Here is an 18,853-nt window from a genome sequence, read left to right as displayed (position 1 = left end):
TGTGCCGTAAAAACGTATTGAGTTAGGCTGCGGTAATGTGTGCCTTCGTAACGTATTGAGTCAAGCTGCGGTAATGTGTGCCGTCAAAACGTATTGAGTTAGGCTGCGGTATTATGTGCCGTCAAAACGTATTGAGTCAGACTGCGGTAATGTAGGCCCGTCGTAACGTATTGAGTCAAGCTGCGGTAATGTGTGCCTTCGTAACGTATTGAGTCAGGCTGCGGTAATGTGTGCCGTCGAAACGTATTGAGTCAGGCTGCGGTAATGTATGCCCGTCGTAACGTATTGAGTCAGACTGCGGTAATGTATGCCCGTCAACACGTATTGAGTCAGGCTGCGGTAATGTGTGCCGTCAAAACGTATTGAGTCAGGCTGCGGTAATGTGTGCAGCCAAAACGTATTGAGTCAGGCTGCGGTAATATGTGCCGTCAAAACGTATTGAGTCAGGCTGCGGTAATGTGTGCCTTCGTAACGTATTGAGTCAGGCTGCGGTAATGTGTGCCTTCGTAACGTATTGAGTCAGGCTGCGGTAATGTGTGCCGTCGAAACGTATTGAGTCAGGCTGCGGTAATGTATGCTCGTCGTAACGTATTGAGTCAGACTGCGGTAATGTATGCCCGTCAAAACGTATTGAGTCAGGCTGCGGAAATGTGTGCCGTCAAAACGTATTGAGTCAGGCTGCGGTAATATGTGCCGTCAAAACGTATTGAGTCAGGCTGCGGTAATATGTGCCGTCAAAACGTATTGAGTCAAGCTGCGGTAATGTGTGCCGTCAAAACGTATTGAGTCAGGCTGCGGTAATGTAGGTCCGTCAAAACGTATTGAGTCAGGCTGCGGTAATATGTGCCGTCAAAACGTATTGAGTCAGGCTGCGGTATTATGTGCCGTCAAAACGTATTGAGTCAGGCTGCGGTAATTTGTGCCGTCAAAAGGTATTGAGTCAGGCTACGGTAATGTGTGCCGTCAAAACGTATTGAGTCAGGCTGCGGTAATGTGTGCCGTCAAAACGTATTGAGTCAGGCTGCGGTAATGTGTGCCGTCAAAACGTATTGAGTCAGGCTGCGGTAATGTGTGCCGTCAAAACGTATTGAGTCAGGCTGCGGTAATATGTGCCGTCAAAACGTATTGAGTCAAGCTGCGGTAATGTGTGCCTTCGTAACGTATTGAGTCAGGCTGCGGTAATGTGTGCCGTCGAAACGTATTGAGTCAGGCTGCGGTAATGTATGCCCGTCGTAACGTATTGAGTCAAGCTGCGGTAATGTGTGCCTTCGTAACGTATTGAGTCAGGCTGCGGTAATGTGTGCCGTTGAAACGTATTGAGGCAGACTGCGGTAATGTATGCCCGTCGTAACGTATTGAGTCAGACTGCGACAATGTAGGCCCGTATTAACGTATTGGGTAAGACTGTGGCAATGTAGGTCCGTCATAACGTATTTAGTCAGACTGCGGTAATGTATGGCCGTCGTAACGTTTTGAGTCAGACTGCGGTAATGTAGTTCCGCCATAACGTATTGAGTCAGGCTGCGGTAATGTAGGTCCGTCATAACGTATTGAGTCGGACTGCGGTAATGAAGGCACGTCATAACGTATTGAGTCAGACTGCGGTAATGAAGGCCCGTCATAACGTATTGAGACAGACTGCGGTAATGTAGGTCCGTCATAACGTATTGAGTCAGACTGCGGTAATGTAGGCCCGTCATAACGTATTGAGTCAGACTGCGGCAATGCAGGCCCGTCATAACGTATTGAGGCAGACTGCGGTAATGTAGGCCCGTTATAACGAATTGAGTTATACTGCGGCAATGTGTGTCCGTCGTTACGTATTGAGTCAGACTGCGGTAATGTATGCCCGTCAAATCGTATTTAGTCAGGTTCGGGTAATGTCAAAATGCGGTAATGTATGCCCGTAATGAAGTATTGAGTCAGACTGCGGTAATGTAGGTCCGTTATAACGAATTGAGTTATACTGCGGTAATGTAGGTCCGTCATAACGTATTGAGTCAGACTGCAGTAATGTAGGCCGGTAATAACGTATTAAGTCAGACTGCGGAAATGTAGGCCCGTCATAACGTATTGAGTCAGACTGCGGTAATGAAAGCCCGTCAAAACGTATTGAGTTAGACTGCGGTAATATAGGCCCGTAATAACGTATTGAGTCAGACCACGGTAATGAAGGTCCGTTATAACGTATTGAGTCAGACTGCGGTAATGTAGGTCCGTCATAACGTATTGAGTCAGACTGCGGTAATATAGGCCCGTTATAACTTATTGAGTCAGACTGCGGTAATGTAGGTCCGTCATAACGTATTGAGTCAGACTGCGGTAATGTAGGTCCGTCATAACGTATTGTGTCAGACTGCGGTAATGTATGCCCGTATTAGCGTATTGGGTAAGGCTGCGGTAATGTAGGCCCGTCAAAACATATTGAGTCAGACTGCGGTAATGAAAGCCCGTCAAAACGTATTGAGTTAGACTGCGGTAATATAGGCCCGTTATAACGTATTGAGTCAGACTGCGGTAATGTAGGTCCGTCATAACGTATTTAGTCATGCTGCGGTAATGTATGCCCGTCAAAACGTATTTAGTCAGACTGCGGTAATGTGTGCCGTCAAAACGTATTGAGTCAGGCTGCGGTAATGTAGGTCCGTCAAAACGTATTGAGTCAGGCTGCGGTAATGTAGGCCCGTAAAAACGTATTGAGTCAGGCAGCAGTAATGTAGGCCCGTAAAAACGTATTGAGTCATGCTGCGGTAATGTAGGCCCGTCAAAACGTATTTAGTCATGCTGCGGTAATGTATGCCCGTCAAAACGTATTTAGTCAGGCTGCGGTAATGTGTGCCGTCAAAACGTATTGAGTCAGGCTGCGGTCATGTGTGCCCTCATAACGTATTGAGTCAGGCTGCGGTAATGTGTGCCGTCAAAACGTATTGAGTCAGGCTGCGGTAATGTGTGCCGTCAAAACGTTTTGAGTCAAGCTGCGGTAATGTAGGTCCGTCAAAACGTATTGAGTCAGGCTGCGGTAATGTAGGCCCGTAAAAACGTATTGAGTCAGGCAGCAGTAATGTAGGCCCGTTAAAACGTATTGAGTCATGCTGCGGTAATGTAGGCCCGTCAAAACGTATTTAGTCATGCTGCGGTAATGTATGCCCGTCAAAACGTATTTAGTCAGGCTGCGGTAATGTGTGCCGTCAAAACGTATTGAGTCAGGCTGCGGTCATGTGTGCCCTCATAACGTATTGAGTCAGGCTGCGGTAATGTTTGCCGTCAAAACGTATTGAGTCAGATTGCGGTAATGTGTGCCGTCATAACGTATTGAGTCAAGCTACGGTAATGTGTGCCGTCAAAACGTATTGGGTAAGGCTGCGGTAATGTGTGCCGTCATAACGTATTGAGTCAGACTGCGGCAATGTAGGCCCGTATCAACATATTGGGTAAGACTGCGACAATGTATGCCCGTCATAGCGTTTTGAGTCAGAATGCGGTAATGTCAGTCCGTCAAAACGTATTGAGTCAGACTGCGATAATGTAGGCCCGTCATAACGTTTTGAGTCAGACTGCGGTAATGTAGACCCGTCATAACGTTTTGAGTCAGACTGCGGTAATGTAGGTCCGTCATAACGTATTGAGTCAGGCTGCGGTAATGACGGCCCGTCATAACCTTTTGAGTCAGACTGCGGTAATGTAGGTACGTCAAAACGTATTGAGTCAGACTGCGGTAATGTAGGCCCGTCATAACGTATCGAGTCAGACTGCGGTAATGTAGGCCCGTCATAACGTATTGAGTCAGGTTCGGGTAATGTCAGAATGCGGTAATGTATGCCCGTAATAAAGTATTGAGTCAGACTGCGGCAATGTAGGCCCGATATAACGAATTGAGTTATACTGCGGCAATGTGTGTCCGTCATAAAGTATTGTGTCAGGCTGCGGTAATGTAGGCCGGTAATAACGTATCGAGTCAGACTCCGGCAATATAGGTCCGTTTTTACGTTTATGTCAGACTCCACTTATATGGGTCCGTTAAAACGTATTGGGTCTTAGACTGTGGTAATGTAGGCCCGTTATAACTCATTGAGTCAGATTGCGGTAATGTAGGCCCGTAATAACGTATTGAGTCAGACTCAGGTCATATGGGCCCATTTTTACGTTTTTGTCAGACTCCAGTTATATGAGTCCGTTAAAACGTATTGGGTCTTACTCAGGTCATATGGGCATGTTATAACGAATTGATTCAGATTCGGGTTTTAGGGGCCCGTAATAACGTATTGAGTCAGACTCCGGTGGTATGGGTCAGTTATAATGCATTGAGTCAGGCTCCGGTGGTATGGGTCAGTTATAATGCATTGAGTCAGACTCCGGTGGTACGGGTCCGTTATAACGCATTGAGTCAGACTCCGTTGGTATGGGTCCGTTATAACGCATTGAGTCAGACTCCGGTGGTACGGGTCCGTTATAACGCATTGAGTCAGACTCCGGTGGTACGGGTCCGTTATAATGCATTGAGTCAGGCTCCGTTGGTACGGGTCCGTTATAATGCATTGAGTCAGACTCCGGTGGTACGGGTCCGTTATAACGCATTGAGTCAGGCTCCGTTGGTATGGGTCCGTTATAACGCATTGAGTCAGACTCCGGTGGTACGGGTCCGTTATAACGCATTGAGTCAGACTCCGGTGGTACGGGTCCGTTATAATGCATTGAGTCAGGCTCCGTTGGTATGGGTCCGTTATAACGTATTGAGTCAGGCTCCGTTGGTACGGGTCCGTTATAATGCATTGAGTCAGGCTCCGTTGGTATGGGTCCGTTATAACGCATTGAGTCAGACTCCGGTGGTACGGGTCCGTTATAATGCATTGAGTCAGGCTCCGTTGGTACGGGTCCGTTATAACGTATTGAGTCAGACTCCGGTGGTACGGGTCCGTTATAATGCATTGAGTCAGACTCCGTTGGTACGGGTCCGTTATAACGCATTGAGTCAGGCTCCGGTGGTATGGGTCCGTTATAACGTATTGAGTCAGACTCCGGTGGTACGGGTCCGTTATAATGCATTGAGTCAGGCTCCGTTGGTATGGGTCCGTTATAACGCATTGAGTCAGACTCCGGTGGTACGGGTCCGTTATAATGCATTGAGTCAGGCTCCGGTGGTATGGGTCCGTTATAACGTATTGAGTCAGACTCCGTTGGTATGGGTCCGTTATAACGCATTGAGTCAGGCTCCGGTGGTATGGGTCCGTTATAACGTATTGAGTCAGACTCCGGTGGTACGGGTCCGTTATAATGCATTGAGTCAGGCTCCGTTGGTATGGGTCCGTTATAACGCATTGAGTCAGGCTCCGGTGGTATGGGTCCGTTATAACGTATAGAGTCAGGCTCCGGTGGTACGGGTCCGTTATAATGCATTGAGTCAGGCTCCGTTGGTATGGGTCCGTTATAACGCATTGAGTCAGACTCCGGTGGTACGGGTCCGTTATAATGCATTGAGTCAGGCTCCGGTGGTACGGGTCCGTTATAATGCATTGAGTCAGACTCCGTTGGTACGGGTCCGTTATAACGCATTGAGTCAGGCTCCGGTGGTATGGGTCCGTTATAACGTATTGAGTCAGACTCCGGTGGTACGGGTCCGTTATAACGCATTGAGTCAGGCTCCGGTGGTACGGGTCCGTTATAACGTATTGAGTCAGACTCCGGTGATACGGGTCCGTTATAATGCATTGAGTCAGACTCCGGTGGTACGGGTCCGTTATAACGCATTGAGTCAGGCTCCGGTGGTACGGGTCCGTTATAACGTATTGAGTCAGACTCCGGTGGTACGGGTCCGTTATAACGTATTGAGTCAGGCTCCGGTGGTACGGGTCCGTTATAACGCATTGAGTCAGGCTCCGGTGGTACGGGTCCGTTATAACGCATTGAGTCAGGCTCCGGTTGTACGGGTCCGTTATAACGCATTGAGTCAGGCTCCGGTGGTATGGGTCCGTTATAACGCATTGAGTCAGGCTCCGTTGGTATGGGTCCGTTATAATGCATTGAGTCAGGCTCCGTTGGTACGGGTCCGTTATAACGCATTGAGTCAGGCTCCGTTGGTATGGGTCAGTTATAATGCATTGAGTCAGACTCCGGTTATATGGGTCCGTTATAACGTATTTAGTCAGACCCCGGTCATATGGGTGCGTTATAACGCATTGAGTCAGACTCCGGTCATATGGGTCCGTTATAACGTATTTAGTCAGACTCCGTTCACATGGGTCCGTTATAAAGCATTGAGTCAGACTCCGGTCATATGGGTCCGTTATAACGTATTGAGTCAGACTCCGGTCATATGGGTCCGTTATAACGTATTGAATCAGACTCCGGTCATATGGGTCCGTTATAACGCATTGAGTCAGGCTCCGGTGATATGGTCTGTTATAACGCATTGAGTCAGACTCGGTGATATGGGTCCGTTATAACGTATTGAGTCAAACCCCGGTTATATGCGTCCGTTATTAGGCATTGTATAAGTCAGGCTCCGCCTATATCGGTCCGTATATGACACTTGTCATGAAATGGCCTTATGTTAAACAAAATATTGAATAAGGCTTAGGTCATATTATTTCGGCTATAAATAACTTATTGGGACGGACTCATGTCATTCGGGTCCTTAAATATGTATTGCGTCAGACTCGTGTCATTCGGGCCTAAAATTATGTATCACGTCAGATTCGTGTCATTCGGGCCCTTAACAATGTATTGAGTCAGACTCATGTTATTCGGGCCCTTAATAACGTATTGAGTCAGACTCATGTCATTCGGGCCCTTGATAACGTATTGGGTCAGACTCGTGTCATTCGGGCCCTTAACAATGTATTGAGTCAGACTCATGTTATTCGGGCCTTTAATAACGTATTGAGTCAGACTCGTGTCATTCGGGCTCTTGATAACGTGTTGTGTCGGACTCGTGTCATTCGGGCCATTAACAATGTATTGCGTCAGTCTCAATTTATTCTGACCCTAAAAAACGTATTGGGTCGGACTCATTTCATTCGGGTCTTTAATAACGTATTGCGTCAGACTCGTTTCATTCGGGCCCTTAATAATGTATTGCGTCAGTCTCATTTCATTCTGACCCTATATAACGTACATGTATTGGGTCAGACTCGTGTCATTCGGGTCTTTAATAACGTATTACGTCAGACTCGTGTCATTCGGGCCCTTAACAATGTATTGAGTCAGACTCATGTCATTCGGGCCCTTAACATTGTATTGAGTCACACTCGTGTCATTCGGGCCCTTAACAATATATTGAGTCAGATTCGTGTCATTTGGGCCCTTAATAACGTATTGCGACAGACTCGTGTTATTCGGGCCCTTAACAATGTATTGAGCCAGACTCATGTCATTCGGGCCCTTAACATTGTATTGAGTCAGATTCGTGTCATTCGAGCCCTTAACAATATATTGAGTCAGGCTCATGTCATTTGGGCCCTTAATAACGTTTTGAGTCAGACTCGTGTCATTTGGGCCCTTAATAACGTATTACGACAGACTCGTGTCATTCGGGCCCCAGTTATGTATTGTGTCAGGCTCATGTCATTCCTTAATAACGTATTGTGTCAGGCTCATGTCATTCGGGCCTTTAACAATGTATTGAGTCAGACTCATGTCATTCGGGCCCTTAAAAAAGTATTGCGTCAGACTCATGTCATTCGGGCCCTTAAGAATGTATTGCGTCAGACTCATGTCATTCGGGCCCTTAAGAATGTATTGCGTCAGACTAATGTCATTCGGGCCCTTAAGAATGTATTGCGTCAGACTAATGTCATTCGGGCCCTTAAGAATGTATTGCGTCAGACTAATGTCATTCGGGCCCTTAAGAATGTATTGCATCAGACTCATGTCATTCGGGCGCGTCAGACTAATGTCATTCGGGCCCTTAAGAATGTATTGCGTCAGACTCTTGTCATTCGGGCCCTTAAGAATGTATTGCGTCAGACTAATGTCATTCGGGCCCTTAACAACATATTGTGTCAGGCTCATGTCATTCGAGTCCTTAATAACGTATTGCGTCAGAATCGTGTCATTTGGGCCCTTAATAACGTATTTGGTCAGACATCATCAACAGCTGCAACACCTTTATTGTTGACTATCAGCAAATACAGAGAATCTAAACAAATACAAATTAGGTTTAATACGTTTTATTTTTATAGTCGCATTATAATATAATATAATCATCAACTTTTTGAAAGGTTATGACAAACTGTTTCTTTTTTTGAATCCATATTTTGTTGTGCATTAATAAATATAACATCTTAAACTGACCAATCATTTCAGGCGCGTAGGTGACTATACGCAAATTCGCAGTTGCGTAATGAATTTTGGACCGGCCGAATTTTTTGTCATACCAAAACCCCCGAATTTGAAATCAAAACCGAAGGGGGTGAAGGGGTTAATATGATGTCCGTCAATCGATCTGCGTAATCCCAAATTGGCCCTAGCTACGCGCCTGCATTTGTTCAAATCATATGGAACAGAAATGTGATTTTGAAAGCTGTTATATCATCTCTTATTGCGTCAAAATGTATTTTTGTTTTGTTTATTTTGTCTGTGAGTCAAACGAAATAAATAAAGTATTCTAGTGTATCTATCTTTTTTTCCTTGTACTGTTCGAAGTGAGGCCAAACGAGGTTGTCTGTCACATTCAAATTTACCCCAATCACTGTCCCAAATGAGGCCAAACCATAAATACAGATGCAGAGAAGACCATCTTATTGTCTTCTCTGTGTCTATGTTATCGTGTTTGATGCCTTAGCTACGATAGGGCACCCGCAACTTTCCTTTTCAATACACGCCCAAAATAATCTCTCTGGCTTTGCTTCCACTCGGGCCAGAGCATTTTACGCAGTTTGTCTCTCATACTGGCGTAGTGTGGATCACTCCATACCAGCTGATGCAGCCTCTTTGTCTCCATGCCAGGCCACCAGTATGTCGGCCATATATTTTCCCTCTGCAGGTATAGCTTCTCCAGCTTGTTCCTCCAGCGGCCCTTCCTAGCCAGTTCAGTTGGAGACATATTCAGGGCTGTCAGCACTTTCGGACATCTCATTATCACAAGAGGACCTTCCTGTATCAGCTCGTCAAGCTTAGCAATCAACTGTTGCTGCTGATCAGGGATCATTCTGCCTGTCAGCAGGTTTCTACTGGGGACCATGTAATAAGGAAGATAATTGGCATGAATGGCGTCCTTGAGATTCCTAAGACATGAGATCACATTTTGAAATAAATGTTGTTTCTTAAATATTTGTGTTGGATTCTGTTCTGTGAACCACAGCATTATATTTTTCAATAGATACGACGATATTACATCGTTTATTGGTTTCAGCTGGGATTTCGTAAGTAACTTGAGCAGAATGTATACTTTGTATTGTTTCCCATTCCAGCTGTCAGTTAGTTTTTGCTCACTGAATATAAAACAGACCCTCCACTCAATGTCTTTATGTTCACTACTTTTACAGCCTACAGGGACCATTTGGGCCTGGAGTTCAGATACTTCTGATATTAGGTCCGATGATGGCCAGTGGTGGTGTCTGGGTCTGTTTATCCACTCCGAGAGCAACTGTTGTTGACTGGTACAGGGGAATGCATAAACATGGTCCCAGCTAAGATATTCCGTACACCCTGTCAGGGCTGGTCCAGAAACTGTTTCATTTGTTTTATCAATAAATGATTTCCTGTATTTTGCACTTGAAATAAATGTTCTGCCATTGTCATGGACAAACAAAGCCTCTTCAATGTTGGAAATCTCCAAAGTCCCGGTGTGTTTCAATTCCAGTCTGAAATGTCCTGGGTGGCAGTGTTCATAGTCCATAATAAACTCATAGTGGGTGTCGGGCAATTGCACGGTGTCATCATCTGGTAATCTGCACAGTGTGTTATTGCTAAGAATAACACAATCAGTGTCACTCTCAAATGGTGCTGTAAATCCCTCACCCTTACTGCCTGCAGTTATTTCGGTTGTTGCCTGTCTTTTACCGCTCATGATCGCATCATGCTCTCTCCATGCCGCCCGCCTGTCGTGGACCATGGACTGACTGTAGCCAATATGGTCCAACATCTCACAAACACGTACAGACAACTCCTCAGAATTGCTAATTCGTACCCTTCTCCCTGTAACCAAACGGTATAACATTGGAAGAAGTAGTGAGCTATTATCTTACATCCCAATCTGTCCTATCCTCCCCCGTCTGTGTTCGACCATGGACTAACTGTAGCCCAGATAGTCGAACACCACACGCACGCACGCACGCACGCATGCACGCACACACACACGCATACAGATAACCGTTCCACATCACTACTATATGTTGATTTGAAACGCGATACTCGATAGTACGATGGTGAAAATGCGAAATCACGGACCTACGATGATGAAAACGCGAAATTACGATATTACGATTGTGAAAATGCGGAAGTACGATGGTGAAAAAACGATAGTTTATCGCGTGATCATCATTGTACTGTCGTATTATCGCGTTTTCATCATCGTACTGTCGCGTTTTGACCATCGTAGTTCCATGATTTCGCGTTTTCATCATCGTACTATCGAGTATCGCGTTTCAGATCAACACATTCATAGGCGATGGCCCTAACGGCAATACATACATCACTGCTTCCCCTTATCCCTTTAAACGGGCACAAATAGTGTTCGATAAAAATGAATTACTGATCAAAACAAAACAAAAATCGTAAGATTGTGAACAGATAAAAAATGATTGAGAATGCAATATTATCAGTTCTTCATCAATTATAACATTTTTTTTCTATTTTATTTTTGTTTTAACTGACCATTTGAAAACTACAATAATTTATTTCCTAGTTTTATTTAAAAATTATAATATGCTGATAACAACTTACGCCTTGATATTTTATTTCCCATCATATACTACCCAATATTCTAATGAGCAAATATTTATATAAACAGCCTGCTCATTGTACCTTCAATAGTGAAAACCCAATTCTGTTACTGTACTGTATGACCTTCCTTATCAGCTGATGTAATGTTAAAAACAAAATAAAAGTGCAAAAATAATAATTTGAAAACTTTCATCATACATTAATGCTAAAATAATTTATATTAAAAATGCTTAAAAATGTAAAAGAATGTTTTGAAAATGAAATGTCAGCTTTCATAATTATACCATATTTTGATATCATATCTTGACTGGTTTTGTATGGAGAAAAGATACGGTTTATAAACAAGTATACTATAAAGACAGCTCGTTTATAATGAACAAACCGAAGGTATATTCAATATATGGGTCACAATTACTTGTATTGATTTGAAAATGAATCAGTGTAAATTTGGTACAGTTTTTGGTCATGTTTTTTTGTCCAATCGTCAAACTGTAGTCTCAATATACAGATAATGTTTTGACAACTGTGTGCGTATCATCGCTAAATATTTACTTAAACACTTCATTTCTTAACAACGGTTGTCAGTTTCACATTATTTCTGAATTAAGTACAATGGTATTTCCCGTTTAAATTTGAGTTTATCAAGGACTAACCGCGCCCGTTGGCTGCATTATTGCTTGATCCCACCGTGACGCCATGGCGACTTGTGTTTGTGTTTAAATGCCATACGTGACATCAGATAGATGTGACAGCAATTTACAGTCAGATCCAGACATTGGAAGACTTGAAAGAAACAGAATGAGATACAAGAGATCCGGGTTCGATACCCTAGCTCCTGGCGAAGAGACCTCTTTGTACTTTAACGTGCTCGGTGTAAATCACAGATACACGGGATACAACTTTCCTGGGTTGAACGAGTACAAAGTAAACCATTTTTAACGCATAACCCTTTAAATGCCAAGCGCTAGGCAAGGAAGCTTCTGGTACCATATTTTAACATATTTCGGTTAGAAGCGGCCGGGGTTTGAACTCCTGACCGTTCGCACCCGAAGCACAAAACACCTGTATTTAAGAAAATGTGTTCAAAAATGCATTTTTCACTCCAGATTGGCACATATCATCCAGAATTCTGAGCCTCTAAACAAGTCAATAGTCTCAGAAGAGACTTGGCCACACTTTGCGAAGTTTTAGTTAAAACATATTTATTTTACAACGATTGTGAAACAAGTTATTACAGCATTATATTAATCACACTCGTTGGCACGATTGCGAGTGTGGTGAAACCGGAGAAAACCCACTTGTCCGGCTTGGTGACCATATACCAAACTCACATGCACCCAAGGCTGGAATCGAACCTGGGTCGCCCAGGTGAGAAGCGAGTCCGCTAACCACTGCGCTAACCGGACAACCTAACTGAGTAGTCTTCCCGGAGCCACCAGGAAGGCGCTCAAAGGCTTTCGACGATAGGCCTTAGGTGTACCACAAGAGTAGTATGAAGAACATACGATCTTGAATGAACAGACATCTGACAACTTAGCTGTAACATGGACATTGTTCATGGCACATGATTAAAGGCTGCAAATCGCACAGTTCATGTGTTCAACTAAGACCGGGCTACCCCAACCCACAAATCACAAACCTATCATTGAGCAAAGCAACCTTGAAATCATTTATAGGTACTTCGCTAATGATCCATGTTCTCAAATACTTAATTCATCGACAGTGCGTATGGTTCAAATGGTATTACTGGGACGATTTATCTAGCACTAAACGAAGATATAGAGGATACTTGTTTGTTTTAGTGTAAGATCGTTATATAATTCACAGAGTAAGCATCAAAAATTATATTTCACGAGTAGCGTAGCCACAAGTGGAATATATTGCTATCTTACACTTAAACAAGCATGTTTTTTTTTATTTTATTATATGCCAAAAATTGGAATTAAGTCATTGAGTTACACTCTTTTTTTTAAAAAAGGCGCCAACTTTTATGCGCATGTTGAAATTGTGTGCCAGCCCTGTCCGCGCTGACGTTTGATATGGCCGGCTTAAATTTCAAAACAGTTAAACATATCAAATTAACATTTTCACTGTCTGAAACAGTGAAATTTAAATTTCATTCACTGATATATCTCTATAAACCACTGAAAAGCATATAATAAAGCAGTATGCCGTGATAGGGTATACGATACAAAATCAATTTTGTGTCTGATGTTTTGTCTGCACAATAAAAATACTATAATAGTTCAATGTAAAATGGAAATAACTCTGGTGTTTCGTGGGCAATTTATCTTCAGATCAAACTTGATCTCACCATTGTAACCACCAACACGGTCACCAATAGTGGCTAAATTTGGTTATAAATATAGTTAGTTTGCACAAGATATGAACCTATTTTAATGTAAAACGGGGCATAACTCTCTAGTTACTAAGGTAATTTATCCGGGTCACGGACATTACGGACCATGGACATTACGGACCAGACATAAAGGACCAGATTTGGGGACATTACCGACCACATTTCGGGACAATACGGACCATATATATTTATTTATTTATCCGACAATCAAACTAGAACGAGACATTATGCCTACCGACTCATCATGAGTTTTATCATGATTGGATTATAAATAATAAAGTTATCAGCCTCAAATAGTTGTGCTGGCACCAAAAACATACCAAGCCATATTTGTCACTACTAGAAGCAAATTTAAAACATTCATGAGCTGATATGTCTCAGATAATCATATAACATATAGCCGAATGCCAATGCAATAATACACATTTTGTCATGTACATTGTATGTTATCTAAGGGCTATTCCAATAAAACATATAACCCACAGGGGAATAAAATACTATATCTATGTGGACGTCTTTTTTCGCTAATTTGGACCCTACAAGGGTAAATTTGCTTCTGTAGGGGGGGGGGGGGGGTGTGCATAATTTAAAAAGTGCCTTCCCCACAGGGGTTACATGTTTAAATGGAATAGCCCTAATGGGAAAATGCAAAAACAGAACCAATCATATTAATCGATTGTGTGTGTAAATCAGAGTAGTTTTTAAAAGAACCCCAGAAGCCTAAAGCAATTTTTATGTCACAACACTGTATACATTTCAAAGTAACAGGACGCACTAGGCATTTACAACCAACATATTTGCTACAGGAGTTTGTTTGTGTCATCCAGATTATTTATAGTAGGAGTGATTTTGCTTTCACTGCATTTGCCTTCAAAAATGTTTAGACTTCGAAAAGTGGAAAAAGATGCCAAAGCAATGATATAATAGCAAATATACGTTTATGTTTTGATTTTTATTAAATGTGCATATTGCATTAAAGCAGATATTGTGCGAAAATGTGTGTTTTAAAGCTGAACTCTCACAGATTTACCGTTTTGACAAGTTCTTTTGTTTTTTGTCTTGGAATGAGCCAATTTTTGCGTGAAACCAGTGATATAAGGCTGATAAAAGATCAGATCACAGTTTTTCTTATTTAAGTTCGAAAATTAATGACTTATGGCTAAAAGCGTTACTAACGCTTTACGACAAATACATAAAAAATATTAACATAAAAATGAAAACCTGCAATCTGAAATTTTGCCAACAGTCTTATATCACTGTTTTTTTACGCAAAAATTGGCTCGTTCCAAGACAAAACAAATAAAAATAAACTGTCAAAACATTCAATCTGTGAGAGTGCAGCTTTAATTCAAACATGGCTTCTTTTTAATCACGGAATGAGTGTCATATTTTAAACATATTTAGAAAAGAGCCAGTTTTTGCTTGGAGAAACAGGCTTTAGAAGGCAGTAAAATGCTTCAAGAAAATACTGAATAATATTATAATATGAATACAATATTCAAATTAAATCTTTAATGAATTTAATTAATTAAAGCAATTATATCACAATCAGTGGTTACATTATACATGTAAAACATAATTTGACTATGACAGGTACATAATATTTACACTATTGTAATAAAACTTTGAATTGGCCACCATTTCTCATCAGGGGCGTGTGTAATATAATAAATATTATAATAAAATATATGTGTAGGCCACTTTCTTGGGGTGTCTCCCCCCCCCCCCCGCCCTCGATTTTTATTTTAGCTATGTTGTGGTTGGTGCGTTTTGTTGTAACAACATTAATAAGAACAACAATATCAATCTTTTTTTACCTTGAATTAAATTTATATTAAGGCGCATTTGTCGGGATTTCAAATTTAAGCCCCTATGCCTTTATTGCAGATTTAGCAATTTTATTAATTTGATTTTCTTAAAAATGTGTAGGCCGCGGCCTACACGACCTAAAGGAAGCTACGCCCCTGCAGTCATGACATGTCTATCAGTCTTCCTTCACAAGCTCAAACCCCAGCTTTTACATGTAACACTTACTGAATATAATAATACATGCTCTATGTCCCTGCTGTTGTGTTTTGTCCAAAATGATGACTAGTTCAGGAGTAGTTCAAGTCTCACTAACAAACGATTGGCAAGCAAAACTATTGCCCCCATTTCTCTGTCATCAACACCAGTGAACATGAATAAACTGTCGCGAACAAGTTTAGAGTCATCACAGCACTAGCAGCAATTTCGAAAAAATATGACTGCTATTTGTTGGCACACACAGTACACATTTCATCTGATAAAGTTGTTATCTTAGTAGTTATTCTAAGTCTTGTCATAATTCTGCAACATTTTTTGAATCATCGTCTATGTGAATGCTGACAATATGATGGCCAGGAATCATCGCTAAACCTAAGATTCGAGGCTCCTCTTTCTTTCCTTCATTTCCTGAATAAAAAATAAACACATGTCATACTTTAAATTTGAACTTTTTTTAACTTGGTGAAATGCACACAGTTGAAATGTTATTGTCCTTCAAAATTACCCCCTTTTCCAATGAATTTAGATACATTGCTGAAAATAACGGCAATTGCCTTAAAACTTATTTAAAGACTGCCATGGCCTTTCCAAAGTCCTCTATTCAAACTAAATAAAAAAAATGAAATTGAAACACATTTTAAGGAATTTTAAGGGAGCACCATTTAGTTAACAAAAACATACAATGAAAGAAAAATATGTTCAGCAGACGTAGGTCCAAAAATCTTTAGATGTGACACAAATATTGTTACCTTTGTCATTATGTTACACTTCTAGGGCCTGTTGCATTAAAAGATCATTGTCATACTTTAAAAAAGGCGTAAATCTGTAGGATCATCCACAATACCAACATTTAAAAAAAACACCCTTCAATTTGATTTCTTATTGCTGGCTTGAATTTAATTCACAAAATTATGCAGCAAAATAATAATTAAATAACACTAAGATAATTTCAAGTAACAACACAGATCTCAAATGGAATGGGCCCCAGTTATAACACAATGGTTTCTTCATTCATTACCTGGTGGCTGCAGATATTCTTCACATGATCCAAGTATTACATTTCTGTCTCGGTCTGTACACAGAAACATGCCTGTAACAAATAAAACTTATCATAGACTTCAACAACTGACGTAAAAAATGCTATTTATAAGTTTACTACAAAAACAGGCATTAATAAATAACTGGGAATACAGGAACATCTCTTGATTTGCAGTAAGGAAGTGCGACACTGTTAATTGACTAGAAAAATTATATTAAAATAGCAAACACCAGTAAAAAACCCGCACCAGACATAGCCACAGGCTTTTTTATTTTGGACATTTTATGGATTCCTGCCATGTGTCTGACAGTTCCAAAAATCGCAGAAAGTCTCATGGTGTCTTTTATATATGGACTACTATCAAACAGTACAAAATGGAAATTATAAATTGGGTGACTAGTGACTAGAAATTTACATTCATATTTCTGTTCTCATCTAAAATAAAAAAAACTAAAGTTGTGGTGGTGGAGAAACAAATAAATGACTCCAACTAGAAGGAGATGATACAAGTAAGTACATGTATACCAATAAGAGTGCGTCCATCAGTCATCTCTACTTTCATACTCTTGTTTAGCCAACTCTGGAGTAGCATCTTGCCCTCACTTGCCTCAGGTTCTGTTTCTGCCACCTTGAAATGAAAATATGAAGTTTGCTTATAGTGGTGAATATGAGCAAACATCTCCAACCCTTGCACTGATAAAAACACTCCATGCTTGCTCAAATTTTTGAAATGTATATAGCTGGGCTTGTTGTATGTATATCTTTAGACCTTGTGGTTAAGGATAACCCGTGAAAGTGCAAGCACTTATTTCCAACGGGGTCCTTTGTTTTTGCTGAAGGGACAGCACGCTGAAGAGACAGTGGTGGGATACAAGGAAGTCCGGGTGCGATACCCTAGCTCTTTTTCGAAGTTCTTTTACATGCTTGGTGTAAAGCACCGATACAACTGTCCTGGGTTAAACCTTTACTGGGTACACCACTTTTCCAAGCACTACCCTTTAAATGCCGAGCGCCAGGCAAGGGCCTACTTGTACCAACTTTCAACGTCTTTTGGTATTACGCGGCCAGGGATCGAACCCACGACCTCCCACTCCATTGGTGGACGCTTAACCACTAGGCCACGGGGACAGTTGTTGACAGGCACTACAGCAAGAATTCAGTCTTGTTCATTCAAGTCTTATTTTGACGACTGAGTTTAAAAACAATAATTTCACAATGTATCATGGTGTTTAATCTGGGCAAAATTTATTTCATGTTCCTAATTTTGTATTGTGGGAGGACATACATGTAGTGTGCCAAAGCCTTTTTAAAAAGGCTCTGGGAATACTACATGAAATAAATAACCTTAAAGCAGAAAACAGGTCAATCAAACCAGTAAACTCAGGACTGTCCACCACATTTCTCTTGGACCAGGGTAGGGATAACAAATCCCCCCTCCCCCCACACACACTCCCTGCCCCTAGTCCAAATAATCGTACGTTGACGGATTTTTTTTAGATTTTTGATATGGCAAATCCTTCACATACAAATTGTTTAGTATCAAAAGTGGGTAGTTGTTCCGATCAGGATTCCGGGTTAAAGCATATAGCGTCTATAAAATATCATAAAAACAAGAAATATTACAAGATAATGTTATTTTATATTAGTTCCGTACGCACACAAAAAAATATCCAACTTATAATTATGAGTTTGACGGCTTTTCTTCATTTCATTCTGTCAAAACATAACGATATATACATGAAGGGCACCTGCAAGGCTCAGGGCAAAGTTTTAAATCGCTCGGTATAAACGAGGTCTATCTCAAAGCTTTGTCGGAGGAGGCCGAGTTATTACGATTGTATCGAGTTGTTCCCCTTCGCATAATTGTTATCTGTGTCAGTCAACTTTCGTTTTATTGGAAAGGTAAATAACTTGTTTTAATGCATTAAATGCTTGTTTAGTGCAAAATAACATTTCACTTACATGGTAAAATATGAATTTAACTCTTTATGATCAATTTCAACCATAAAATACTTCACTTAAAACAATTTCAATATTTTTAAAACACCCCCGTTTTTTGCACATTCCCGTTTAGACGTTAGGGATTGGAAGAATCCCGTATAACACGTCTATTATTTTAGACTATCCCTGCCCCCAGCTGTTGTGGGATAACATATCTAACACTTACATAGGTGCAACTTTTTAAAAAAACTGTTGCAATATTGATGTGTATATTTTTCAGATCAGGCATTTTAAAGAGGACATAATGTAATAGTTATGTGTATCCTTTATTTAAGAAAAGGTTATTTTAGTTTAAGATAACCTCTTTTATATATTTTACTACCTAACGAAAAATTCGTTAAGACACATATTCTTTCTTGTCACTAACATTTGAAAAAGAATTGAATTAATCATTTTAAGTAACGATCGTATCAATAACAGTCATATAATTTGTAAAATACAATAAACCTGTGCAACTTCCGTGTACGTTAACGCCATTTTTTAGCGAAATAAATTAAACGAAATTTTAGTGGAATCAATTGTAAAATGTATATTGACCATTCAGTGAT

General features: G+C 41.1%; 3 protein-coding genes across 3 annotated transcripts; all 3 read right to left on the bottom strand.

Moving 5' to 3' along the window:
* Positions 1 to 4,326: 4,326 nt before the first annotated feature.
* LOC128202787 (uncharacterized) lies at positions 4,327 to 6,057 on the bottom strand. Its single transcript, XM_052903921.1, has one exon. The coding sequence runs from the start codon at positions 6,055 to 6,057 to the stop codon at positions 4,327 to 4,329; it is 1,731 nt and encodes a 576-aa protein (XP_052759881.1).
* A 2,213-nt stretch (positions 6,058 to 8,270) lies between these two features.
* Positions 8,271 to 10,891, bottom strand: LOC128245342 (uncharacterized). The gene is made up of 2 exons (XM_052963468.1): positions 10,882 to 10,891; positions 8,271 to 10,134 (listed from the first exon to the last, which is right to left on the bottom strand). The coding sequence occupies exon 2, from the start codon at positions 10,079 to 10,081 to the stop codon at positions 8,780 to 8,782; it is 1,302 nt and encodes a 433-aa protein (XP_052819428.1). The 5' UTR covers positions 10,082 to 10,134; positions 10,882 to 10,891; the 3' UTR covers positions 8,271 to 8,779.
* A 3,069-nt stretch (positions 10,892 to 13,960) lies between these two features.
* Positions 13,961 to 18,779, bottom strand: LOC128202939 (N-alpha-acetyltransferase 38, NatC auxiliary subunit-like). The gene is made up of 4 exons (XM_052904136.1): positions 18,753 to 18,779; positions 16,830 to 16,932; positions 16,284 to 16,355; positions 13,961 to 15,673 (listed from the first exon to the last, which is right to left on the bottom strand). The coding sequence occupies exons 2-4, from the start codon at positions 16,894 to 16,896 to the stop codon at positions 15,561 to 15,563; spliced, it is 252 nt and encodes an 83-aa protein (XP_052760096.1). The 5' UTR covers positions 16,897 to 16,932; positions 18,753 to 18,779; the 3' UTR covers positions 13,961 to 15,560.
* Positions 18,780 to 18,853: the final 74 nt, after the last annotated feature.

This window comes from Mya arenaria, chromosome 9 (genome assembly GCF_026914265.1).
Source record: "Mya arenaria isolate MELC-2E11 chromosome 9, ASM2691426v1".
In the NCBI taxonomy this organism is placed as follows: domain Eukaryota; kingdom Metazoa; phylum Mollusca; class Bivalvia; order Myida; family Myidae; genus Mya; species Mya arenaria.
The sequence above is the reverse complement of the archived record's forward strand: the minus strand, read 5'-3'. Positions and strand labels throughout refer to the sequence as shown.

Excerpts from the sequence above, each read along its gene's own strand:
- LOC128202787 (XM_052903921.1), bottom strand. The coding sequence starts at position 6,057 with ATGCGTTATAACGGACCCGTACCAACGGAGCCTGACTCAATGCATTAT.
- LOC128245342 (XM_052963468.1), bottom strand. The coding sequence starts at position 10,081 with ATGTTGGACCATATTGGCTACAGTCAGTCCATGGTCCACGACAGGCGG.
- LOC128202939 (XM_052904136.1), bottom strand. The coding sequence starts at position 16,896 with ATGCTACTCCAGAGTTGGCTAAACAAGAGTATGAAAGTAGAGATGACT. Across the intron at positions 16,356-16,829 it reads TGATGGACGCACTCTTATTG|GCATGTTTCTGTGTACAGAC; the intron begins GTATACATGTAC and ends TATTTGTTACAG. Across the intron at positions 15,674-16,283 it reads AGAATATCTGCAGCCACCAG|GAAATGAAGGAAAGAAAGAG; the intron begins GTAATGAATGAA and ends TTTTTTATTCAG.